The sequence below is a fragment of the Solanum stenotomum genome, unplaced genomic scaffold (assembly GCF_019186545.1).
Source record: "Solanum stenotomum isolate F172 unplaced genomic scaffold, ASM1918654v1 scaffold6733, whole genome shotgun sequence".
NCBI classification, from domain to species: domain Eukaryota; kingdom Viridiplantae; phylum Streptophyta; class Magnoliopsida; order Solanales; family Solanaceae; genus Solanum; species Solanum stenotomum.
In genome coordinates this window covers 693,973-706,006 of record NW_026036338.1, presented here as the reverse complement: position 1 = coordinate 706,006, position 12,034 = coordinate 693,973, and the positions used below count along the sequence as shown (strand labels likewise).

At 33.5% G+C, this 12,034-nt stretch overlaps 2 protein-coding genes across 3 annotated transcripts; one reads left to right on the top strand and one right to left on the bottom strand.

Moving 5' to 3' along the window:
• The first annotated feature begins 1,681 nt into the window (after positions 1-1,681).
• LOC125852903 (uncharacterized WD repeat-containing protein C2A9.03-like) lies at positions 1,682-8,775 on the top strand. The gene is made up of 10 exons (XM_049532578.1): positions 1,682-1,856; positions 3,093-3,235; positions 3,610-3,777; positions 3,870-3,956; positions 4,763-4,897; positions 5,269-5,379; positions 5,658-5,749; positions 5,827-5,932; positions 7,753-7,839; positions 8,199-8,775. The coding sequence occupies exons 2-10, from the start codon at positions 3,113-3,115 to the stop codon at positions 8,610-8,612; spliced, it is 1,323 nt and encodes a 440-aa protein (XP_049388535.1). The 5' UTR covers positions 1,682-1,856; positions 3,093-3,112; the 3' UTR covers positions 8,613-8,775.
• Positions 8,776-8,921: 146 nt separating this feature from the next.
• On the bottom strand, positions 8,922-11,590 carry LOC125852904 (12-oxophytodienoate reductase-like protein). Of its 2 annotated transcripts, none has more exons than XM_049532580.1 (5): positions 11,346-11,590; positions 10,289-10,429; positions 10,013-10,182; positions 9,709-9,819; positions 8,922-9,628 (listed from the first exon to the last, which is right to left on the bottom strand). In XM_049532580.1, exons 1-5 carry the CDS (start codon positions 11,414-11,416, stop codon positions 9,072-9,074), a joined length of 1,050 nt encoding a protein of 349 aa, XP_049388537.1. In that variant the 5' UTR covers positions 11,417-11,590; the 3' UTR covers positions 8,922-9,071. The 2 variants fall into 2 exon arrangements, with proteins under 2 accessions (XP_049388537.1, XP_049388536.1); XM_049532579.1 differs by lacking the exon at positions 11,346-11,590 and adding an exon at positions 10,937-11,055.
• Between the last annotated feature and the right edge of the window lie 444 nt (positions 11,591-12,034).

Sequence of the window (12,034 nt, the reverse complement as noted above, 5' to 3'; positions counted from 1 at the left end):
CGGACTCTTCAAAAGTATCGACAGTTGTGTTCGAGCAACATAGATGGGTGGACTTCTTGACAAGCTACATACTTTTGTTCTTGTGTTGTCTTCTTATAATATCTTATAGTTTTTGAGTTGTTTGAACATTCTTTTCTGGTGTAACTGCATTAATACACGTTTTGTATCTTCTGCTTAACATAACGATTATATTAATTAAAAAAATAAAATTATATATACTCTTAATATATGAAATTTTTATATCATCAAGTAAAACAATTCTTATTTTCTTTTTCTTGATAGTGTGATACTTGATTTCTAGATCAAAATCATTATTAGGGAAATGTGATTGAAAAATACTCCAACTTTGGCCGAAATTGTTGTTACGATACCAAACTTTATGGAGGACCTTCTACCCTTGCACTATTTAATAGTGTATTTAAAGGTATATATGTGTTTACGTGAACATCATAAATATTGCATCATTTTAAATAGTAATGTGTTCACGGGGCACATATATACCTTTAAAATACACTATTAAATAGTGCAAGGGTAAAAGGTCTTCCATAAAGTTTGATATCGTAACAATAATTTCGACCAAATTTAAAATATTTTTCAGTCCCATTTCCCTCATTAAGGTTCTTACTAGTTATATCCATACAATTATAAATCCTTTGTTCCAAGAACAACAATCAAAATGATCATGACATTTGTATTTGCAACATTTCAATAATTAGTAGAGGTGTTGCACTCAAATTAAAGAACGAAACAAATTCTTAGAAAGTGATGCCTTAATAATAATTACTAATATACTAGCAGTCCCAAATGTGGGGTCAATCATATCATATGTCAAATGAAGCTGGCAAATGTGTTGCTATATTATTAGATGTATATATGTGGTGTGGGGATAGAGAAAAGACTAGTCATGACTCATGATGAGTTAGCTGGACCTTATCTATAAGTATGGTGCATAGCACCTAACAAAAATGTTCATAGCACCTAAAATTGGTGTCTTAACTTTGACTAATTTTGCCCCCTTTTAACTTTTAATTTCAAATCAAGTTATTCTGTCATTGAGTATCGTTTACTTTTGATAAAGCTTTTTCCTTTTAAGAATTTGGACAATATAATTTGTTATATTTCATGTTGAAGCTTTGTTAATAATAATAAGAGCAAGTAAGAAACACAATTTGCTAACAAACTATCGTGAGAATAAAAGTTTGATGTTTGGGATGTGCTCTCGGGATATTAATTTATCTTGCTTTAAGAAATCTCGTAAAAAGTCAAAGTTATAACTAGACTATTAAAAATTATAACAAATAATCAAATTAAATAATCCCTAATCACATTAAGACAAATTCGGACCTTTTCTCTTGTTTACATTAAATTAGAGGTAATAGTCATGTATTTGTGTTTACTTACTCCTTGATTAGCAAAGGACCAAGTAATCCAACATTTAATTGTGGAAAAGACAATCAATTGGACTAAGTCGTTCAAAATTGTCTACAATATATTAAAAAGAACGATTAAATTAATTTGTATGTAGCTCAATTAGTTTAATGAATATCTAATATAGTATTATAACTTAAATTTGTAATCTTATATGAACTCTCTCAAATTATAATTAAATAGAATAAAAAAAATAATAAATAGATCAGTCGAATTGCAATATAAATATGAAAAAAAAAAGAGCCTAATATGTTGATGACACTTGCACAATTATATACCCAATACTTCAAGAAATGGGTAGCATCATAGCGGCAAATTAAGCCACACATATATATAATAGTAATACATTGCAGCAGAAGAAGAAAAAAAAATCTATTTTGGGTATTTTTGAACGAGCTAGTTTGATCCAGAAAAAAGACAATCTTTTGGTTAGTTTTCCTACTTATGCACAGATTCCAAGATTGTGTTTTTACTATTTCTTTGTTTGTTGTGATTTGTTTTGTTGGGTTTATGGAGCTTTTCAGCGGTAATCGCAGCATTAGAGCGTTCAATTGTTGTGGTTTGGTTCTGGTAGTTCAAAGAAAGAATTTCTTACTATTTTTGCTATTTCTTTGTTTGTTGTGATTTTTTATGGGTTTATGGAGGATTTAGCTGTAATCTCAGCATTATAGTTTTCATTGGTTTTGGTTTGGTTCTGGGTAGTTCAAAGAAAGGTTTTTTTTCTACTATTTTTACTTTTTCTTTCGTTGTTGTGATTTTTTTTGTTGGGTTTATGGAGGATTTAGCATTAGTCTCAGCATTATAGTGTTCATTGGTTTTGGTTTGGTTCTGGGTAGTTCAAAGAAAGGTATTTTCTTCTACATTTACTATTTCTTTGTTTGTTGTGTTCTTTTGTGTTGGATTTTATGGAGTTTTTATCAGTAATCTCAGCATTAAAGTGTTCAATTGTTGTGTATTGGTTCTGGGGAGTTCAAAGAAAGAACTTTTATACTATTTTGTTTGGTAGAATGGTTTTCTGGTTTTGGCTATGTATGACAAAAGATAGGTAATTACTAGTAGAATTGAAAATTTACTTGGGTGTATGGAGCTATTAGCAGTAATCTCAGCATCATAGCTTTCAATGGTGATTTAGTATTAGGTGTTTTTCTGGGTGATTGAAAGATTTTTTTTTTATTTTCTTTTGTGGAATGGTTTTCTAGGTTTTGCTATGTATGTAAAACAAAAAAACAGGTAGTAGAATTGATGATAGTCACAACATTGTGTTCTTCAATGCTTTTCTAGTCTTAGGAGTTTCTTGGTAGTTAAAACAAAGGTTCTTTTTTTCTTTTTAATTTTGCGAAACGTTTTCTGAGTAATGATTGTTTATGTCAGAGAGATGTATTGATACTAACATTGATGGTAACTCAGCATTAGAATCTTCCATAGCAGTTTAACTTTAGAAGTTTTCAGGGGTGGGATAGGAGATGGTGGGAGGGCTAATGTTATACCTTTTTCATGGTTTTCTGTTTTGGGGATTTCTTAATGCATTTTCCAGTGAAGAATTTCAATGTTCCCCATTTTTTCCTTTGCCTTTTGTTCTGTTTTTGGGACTTGCTTTAAAGTTTAATCTACAAGTTCTATTTGGGAACAGTGTATTGGGTTTTATTTGACTTTCTTGTATGCAGGTTGAAAGGTGTGGGAAGGGATGCCTCTTGAAAGGGTTGAGCAATTGGATTATATGGCAGATGACCGGGAGGTTACTGATTCATGTGATGAATTTGAGGGGGAGTTAGATAATGAGGAAATAAACCTTGATGACGATGATATGGTTAGTAAAAACATAACTTGATTTACTTATTCCTTCCTTTAGCCTCTATTGAATGTTCTTTTGTTCTACATTGGTTCCTCGTTGGTTGTTTATAGTTCAGCTGATTATTGCTTTAGCATATTTTAGACTTGTCTCCTTGTTAATAGTTATGTTGGCCAACGGTCCATGATTAGTGAACATTCTTCTCTTTTACAAATCTCTAACATTTGAGGTAGGAAAACTACTGGATTTGACCGAGTCATGTTTCTTTTCGTTTGTCCAATTTGTTTGGTCAAGTCAGATTTATTTATATTTGATGGATCACTTTATTTTGAGCTACCTGGATGTATTGATATCATTATGGGATAAATGAGGCATTTTTGATATTTTTTTAGCCAACAAAAGTGACTGATACATCAGCTGCACAAGCAAGAAAAGGGAAGGATATACAAGGTATCACATGGGAGGGATTGAATGTAACCAGGCAAAGCTACAGATTGACAAGGCTCGAACAGTACAGAAATTATGAGAACATCCCTTTGTCAGGGGAAGCTGTGGATAAGGTCTCTGCACTGCAATATTTATATTTCATTTAGCTAAAAGGCTTACATTTGGGTAAAATTATCATCATTGCTGGTCATTTACACATTTTCAGGAATGCAAACAAGTGGAGAAGGGTGGTAACTACTACGAATTCTTTTACAATGCAAGATCCGTGAAGCCTACGATACTCCATTTTCAGGTCTGCATTTATTCTGCAGATTAAGCATACCATATGATAACCCTGTGCTGCAGATTCTGGATATACTGTGTAACCCTGTCCTAACTTCTAGATGCGATAAATACTTATCTCAGGTGGCTGTGTAGGACCTACTTTTCTTCCAGTTTGAATTCTTTTTAGCTTTTATAAGTCAGGAAGACTCTTTAGTGGAAGTAACATCATTGTCATCTCGATTGAGTAAAAAAACATATGTACTTGCAGCCTTTCCTGTCTGCAATATCTAAGATTAACGATGGTTTGGTTTCTCTATCCTTTAGAATTTAAAAGATTTGTGTTTTACTCACCTACTTAAAGTTGACATGCCAAATGTCTAAAACGCTGGATTCCTAATGCTACAGCAGAGATTTATTTTGGACTCCTTCTATGGGAATCGGCATGAAGAAGAAAAAGAGTTAAAGAGAAAGAATACTCTTACAAAGTTTCCTGTTCCATGCCTGACACGGTTTTCTTGTGTTGTACTTTTTCTTTTTCCTTTCATATTCAAATAAAAAACAATATGCCATTGATTTTGTTCCTCCAGTGATAGATAAAAGTGATTAGGTTTCCAAATGAATTATATCTCTATTTTGCTATTCATGTCAATTGTTATCTTGTAAGTGGTTAAATAACATATGTGATGCTTTCGGGGGCTAGCATCTTTTAGTAATAGTTTCAAAGTTCGTTATTTTTCTGTGATATATGTCACCTAACTTTTTTTGGGGTTTGGGTGGGCTCAATTTGCTATATGGAGATCTTTCACTGACACTTCTTATGCCTCTTGTTTGCAGCTAAGAAACTTGGTCTGGGCAACTTCAAAACATGATGTGTATTTGATTTCAAACGATTCACTTATGCATTGGTCATCAATTTCCCACAACCTCTCAGAAGTTCTCAACTTCTCTGGACGTATAGTACCGACAGAGGTAACTGAAAAGTATTTAGTGATGGTCCTTTACTTTGTTTTTTTTTTGATAAAAGTTAAAGTGATGGTCCTTTACTTTGTTTTGCTATGCTCTTGCTTCTTTCTCTCCTCTTATGCGTGATATAGCCTGGAAAAAATTGTCTCTTGTGTGCAATGCCTTTTCAGTACTCTGGTTTATTGTTTTTGTTGTGGGGTATGAGAGACATACCCTGCACCGTACCCGCCTCAACACAGGAGGGACCGAGGGAAAAAGAAGTTTATCCTGATTTTTTCCTTTTAAAACATTCTTCTCTTTGCTTCGTTAGGACTATAACTATTTCTTCTCTTTCTGTTTCGTTTTTACCTATAATTTCTGTTGTTTTGGTCCTTTAGAAATATGCAGGAAATTTGTTAGAGGGTCTGACACTGACCCAAATCAGCACGATGGCGGTGAAGAACCGTTTTGTGGTTGCTGGAGGCTTCCAAGGAGAACTCATTTGTAAGGTCAGTTGGGGTATTTTCCTATTTCTCTTAATGACTACTAATATCTGAGACTAGCCAGTCAGTTAAAAAGAGCTTCTGTAGCGGAAGTGAAAATCTACTTTTCTCTCCCACCATCTTATTTTTAACTAACGTGGCTATAACTTACTGGAAGATATTATGTCTGTACTAAATGGTTGGCTTAACATTATGAGCTATTAATATGATTTAGTCCTACGGATTACTATGTGCATCCTTGCATTATTTGTGGTATTTTCTTTACTTTGCTTCAAATATTGCAGAGTTTGGACAAGCCAGGGGTTAGCTTCTGTGCAAGGACCACTTATGAGGATAATGCTATCACAAATGCCGTTGAGATATATGAAAGCGTCAGGTAGTATGAATGTCATAATCAATTGTTGAGCTAGCTTGAAACTTCAACTGATGGAAGTAAGTATGAACATTGTGCAGTTGTGGGCCTCGTTTTATGGCAGCCAACAACGACTGTGGTGTGAGAGTGTATGACATGGAGAAGTTTCAGCAGATGAACCACTTCCGCTTCCCTTGGCCAGTGAATGTCAGTTTTTTACGTGCTTTTGCTGCAATCTTTTGTTCTTCCCTTTTCTTTGCTTTTTTTTTAACTTGGTAACTTTGAATTATATCACAAAACAATACATGGGTTGTATTGAAACCTTATATACAAATGTACTCCCAATTTCACTTCTCTATGATTAGATTGAGTCTAGGACATCAATAATAGAGATAGTGTCATTTGAGTATAGTTGGTTACACCAAAAAACTAGAAAAAGACAGCAGTTCAGTTTAACTTTCTGCACACTATTCACTAAGCTCTCAAACCATCTTGAATTCCTCTCTTTCCAAATAGCCCACCATATAACACTTTTCTTTGCTTTTTTTGATTTCCTATCATTAGTTACTGTAGTAGTTTTGGTTGTCCATGAAGTATAAATATACTTGCTTTTTCATACAAGTGAACTGGCAGGTTGTGGAGAAGTTCCAAACTTGTAATTGTCATTATTCTCCTCCTCATCATCAACATTGTCATGCATTGGGTGTTAGTGGGATAGAGTAGTTTCATGAATTTCTAGTGTTAGTTCTTTTTTTAGTCAAATGAAATTCTAGTATGAGGCTTTAGATGGACTGCAACTTTCTGATTTATATCGAGGCTGGAAGTGGTTATTTAATAATTCTTCCTTGTAGGACCTTGTATTGTGACAGCCCAACAAGGGGCTTTTAGTATCTGAGTGACCTCAATGGGTTTTATACATTCAGGTTTGGTGGTAGATTAGATAGGCTAGATGAAGGCCAAGCGGTTGAAGATAAATCCCATCATTCTCATTTGTTTCATCTTAGAGGACCAATTTATGGAGGGTGAATATTTGAGATTTGGCAGTGCCATAGAGGTTTGCAATGAGTACAATTGCTGTGGCTGATGGTGCAACTTCTTATATTGTAGATTGCCAACATGATTGTTTTTTTTGCTCTGACATTCTGGAATACCCCTGAGATACTCTTTTATGCTCAATTTCATGTTTATTTTCTTAACTTGTATGCTGCTCATGGTTGTATTTGTTTATCTACTATTTTGACATCGGAACTTGTTTCTAGCGAGCAATTATTTTGTCGGGCTTTAATGGGTTATTGAAGTTTTTTCATTCGCTCGAAGTCAGTTGTCATCAACGCACATAGTGGTTTGTTGTTGTTGTAGTAGTTTTTGTACTTCATATCAAGTAGTTACAACATCTTTGGATCTATATTTCCTCTTATTTGAAGTTGAGATCAATCATCAACGAGCTGCCTCTCCGGAGCCTCATTTCTCTTTTAAGATTTATAAGTCAACATCACATGTTGATTCAATCAACCAGGTATCATATCATAGATAGAATGCTTTTTTTTCTAATTGCCAAGTGCGAGTGGCGTTTTCTTTTGTTATAGAATCTTCTATTCTCTTCTTTTGCTTACACTGATTGAAGAATATCACATCCTTTGATAGTAATACCCCCTACTTGAGGGATGAGCTGGCATGTACATAGTGGAAACCCGCAGGCAGTTGTCTACTATTAAGAAGTTCCGTTCAACTTCCTCTAGTTTGTTCAGATCTAGTATGAGATTTTGCTATTAATAAGCAGGGATTTTATTCATTGGACTCAGGACCTTGTCCGTCATCCAGTTTGAATCGCATTTCCTCGGAGATTATAAGAAAGTAATAAGTAGGGGATATATCCGAATAGATATTCATTTCTCTCCAATTTTCAAATGGATTAAGAATTATTTCTTCCTGTCTACATTCTTCATGTGAACAGATATTTCAATTTTGTTTGAAGTTGCATCCTTCATGAGCTCATGTATTTATTATTTCACTGGTAATTGATGCAGCACACCTCGATGAGCCCAGATTGCAAGCTTTTTACTGTTGTTGGGGATGATCTAGATGGTTTACTTGTTGATTCCCGCAATGGAAAGGTATTATAAATTTTTTACCACTACCTTCTTTAGTCCGTTGTTTCACTCTGATAGTAGTATTGATCGTTCAATTCGGAGGCAATGAATACATATAGCTCACTTATACTGAATCTAGAGCAAAATCAGATGAAGTACAACCTTTTGATTATGTAAATACGGCCTGTCAGTTTTTAAGTCTGAATCATGTTAGGTCGATATAGTTACTGCATTTGTGATGAGGGTATTATTTGGCAAAATTATTCCCAAGTTAAATTTCTTTTTCCTTCAAAGATGTCTCTCCATATTTCAGCTTTCGTATGAGTTTTCCATTTGCTGAACTTCCAAAATCTTATCCAAGGGAGCTTGTTTACTGTTAACAGACGGTGGCTTCAATTGTTGGTCATTTAGACTACTCTTTTGCTTGTGCGTGGCATCCAGATGGCCGTACATTTGCCACTGGGAATCAAGATAAGACATGTCGAATTTGGGACTTGAGAAACTTATCCTCGTCCACTGCCATTCTGAAGGGAAACATCGGTGCTGCTCGATCTATCCGTTTCTCATCCGATGGACAGTTCCTTGTAGTGGCTGAACCTGCAGATTTTGTCCATATCTACAGTACCAAGTCAGACTACAAGAAACGTCAGGAAATTGATCTTTTTGGTGAGATATCAGGGGTATCTCTGAGTCCAGACGACGAATCTCTTTACATTGGTATCTGGGATCGAACATACGGAAGCTTGCTAGAATACAACAGAAAGCATACGTGTAGATATCTTGATTCGTTCGTGTAATTTTTCAATCCTTTTGGACAAAAGGGTTCTACAGTTCATTCACATTGATCCCCAATATTTTGCATATGATATCAGTTCTTGATTTATGGCATATGATATCAGTTCTTGATCTTGGCATTACTATGTACAGTTATACCTTGAGATTAAGCTTTGTTTCTGGTTATATACCATTTTGCTTCTCTTGTACTTTGAAATGTTTGTTCAAAGAGAGAAAAAAGAACAGTATATTTCTGTAACTATTACAGGAATACTAAAGTTAGTGATAAAGGAAAATGATATCTTGAATGTCAAATGTTGTTTTACATGTATAACACCAACCAAAGAATCTCGAAACCAACGATGATGTTACAGAGAGGTTTGACTTATGATGCTTGTAAAATCATCTTTACTTATTCTACCAACAATAACAACATATCTAGTAAAATTTTACCAGTTTTGAGATTATTCTGTCTTTCGAAGTTAAGCAAATTCAGGTTGAAGAGATGGGTAATCAGTGTAACCCACAATTGGGTCATTCTTGTAAAAAGTGCTCCTATCATGCTTGTTTAACGGCCCATTAACCTCAAAACGTTTGGGCAAATCTGGATTAGCCAAAAACAAACGTCCAAATGAGACCAAATCTGCACAGTTTTCAGAAATAGCCACATTTCCTTCATTTTTATTATAGCCACCTGAAGCAATAAGTGTCCCTTCAAATGACCTTCTTATAAATTGAAGACAATTATTACGAGGTTCGTCCCTTGGCTCGAACACATGAATATATAAAACTCCGAGCTTAGTCAATTGACTAGCCAAATAAGTCAACAGAGCTTCTGAGTTCGAGTCTTTTTTTCCGAGTTTTATTCCAACTCTATCTCCTCCAATTTCATTCACAATTGCTCCTATAACTTCAAGAGCAAATCTACAACGATTCTCAATGCTCCCACCATATTCATCACTCCTATCGTTGACTTGATCATTAAAAAATTGTTCAATTATGTAGCTGTTTGCTGAATTGATCTCAACTCCATCGAATCCTAAAAAGATTATTTCATGACATTTTAAATAATAACAAATTTATAAAATGAATATTCACGTAGTTAAATAGAAAACTCACCAGCTTCGATAGCATTGCGAGCTGCAATTCTAAAATCATCGACAATGTGAGAGAGTTCACAAGTGCTTAATTGCCTTAGTGTTGGTTCCACGCACGCACCATCATGAGGTGCTACACAAATATATACACTACTTAGCAAGTACACAATATTATATACATTACACTTTTTTTTTAAAACTCTATTAATATTTGAAGCGTGAATAACATAACATGATGGCTTCAACATTAGGTATACTCGATATGTTATACTCATATATATATTGTGTATGTTGAGTTCAGAGACGGATTCAAGATTTAAGTTCACCTGCAGCGTTAGTCCAAATAAACCACCAATTGTTTAGTCTTGAGTCGGATATCCTTCCTGGATGCCAAATTTGGCAAAAAAAGATACCACCTTTGCTATGAACAGAGTCAACTATGGGTTTCCAAGCCTCTTTTTGATCTTCTGTCCAAATTCCAGGCATATTTGGGGACCTTAATTCAAATATAACAATTTAGTTAAGGTCGACTATAAGAATTCTTGATTATTTTTTTTTAAAAAAATATACACACAAACGACATCGTTATAGAAAAGTTTTACCTTTGGGAAATATCAGAGGCACTAGCTGATTCAGAAATGAGAAAACCCCCTTTAGTGGCTCTTTGAGCATAATATTCAATAGCATGTGGCTGTGGAGTGTTATTATATGATCTGTTCCTTGTCATTGGTGGCATCACTACTCTGTAAAAAAAAATCATGTTTAATTTTCAGGTTTAAGGCATAGAAACACACCTAAATTATAGTGAAATTGTTAATTACACGTCTAAACTATGCGAGAATCTTTAAAAAAATCACGTTTAATGTCTTATTTCATTTGATTCTTTCATATCCAAACTGACCTAATCGTCTCTCAAGTCTTAATCCATTTATGAATGACTGAATTTTCACTTTATTATCTATAGTATATACTTTAATTGAGCATGAATTTTTCGATCTTTTTTATAGCAAAAATGTTCTTTGTAAGTAGTATACACGAGGAGCGTGAAATATTACTCAAAATCTTAACTTTATACTTTGTGTTGTTTGAAAACTTGAGAAATGATGAGTTAGGCATGATTTTATGCATTATCCTTTAGTTCTATCAAACAAAAGGAAAATAAATAAATTATATACATAATTAAATTGAATATCATAGTAAACTGTAGCGAGAGAAAGATAATCGACTAAACATTGTTTGAAAAAAAATACCTATGAGAGAGGTTGAATCTCCCCATTTTGTAAGGAGTGAGGAGAGGAATTGGTGTGGAGTTGGATGCCATATTCTCTAAACTCTCAAATTGATTTCTTTTCTTGTTTGATTCATAAACGTAGCAAGTGTTCAAATTTNGAGCATGAATTTTTCGATCTTTTTATAGCTAAATGTTCTTTGTAAGTAGTATACATGAGGAGCGTGAAATATTACTCAAAATCTTAACTCTATACTTTGTGTTGTTTGAAGACTTGAGAAATGATGAGTTAGGCATGATTTTATGTCTTATCCTTTAGTTCTATCAAACAATTGGGAAAAAAATTTATATACACAATTAAGTTGAATATCATAAGTAAATTGTAGCAAGAGAAAAATAATCGACTAAACGGGGTTTGAAAAAAAAAATACCTATGAGAGAGGTTGAATCTCCCCATTTTGTAAGGAGTGAGGAGAGGAATTGGTGTGGAGTTGGATGCCATATTCTCTAAACTCTCAAATTGATTTCTTTTCTTGTTTGATTCATAAACGTAGCAAGTGTTCAAATTTATAGACTAGCTTTGCTATTTTTTTAATGTATGTATTCTATTTTCTAATAATGCTAACTTCAAGGAGCAAGTAACAAATACTATTATATATAATGATATTTTAGATAAAATATTGTATCATTAGTTCTACAACTTGCAAAATAATAATTTGTATGACAAGTTGTAATCAGGGCGGATCTAGGGGTCAAGAGGGTATTCATCCACATTCTTTGATAAAAAATTACATTGTATATATAAGGTATTTAAACAAAATTATATGTATATATAGAGATTTTGAATTCCGTGAACACAAGAAAAAAATTTGACTTAGTGATTTAGGAGGTTTAAAGTTATCATGTGATTTTAAATTCATATCTTAGAAACTGAACTTTTATTTTTTAAATTGTCTAAGAATTTTTTTTAAAATCCGCCACTAACTATAATTCATTATTTTGCAGACTAGTTGACATGCTACTCTGAATATTTTAAAAAAAAGGATAGCTTGAATTATTGATGCATATTAAATGATAACTTAAAAGTTGAAATAAAAAATGACACGCTACTGAAAGTCAA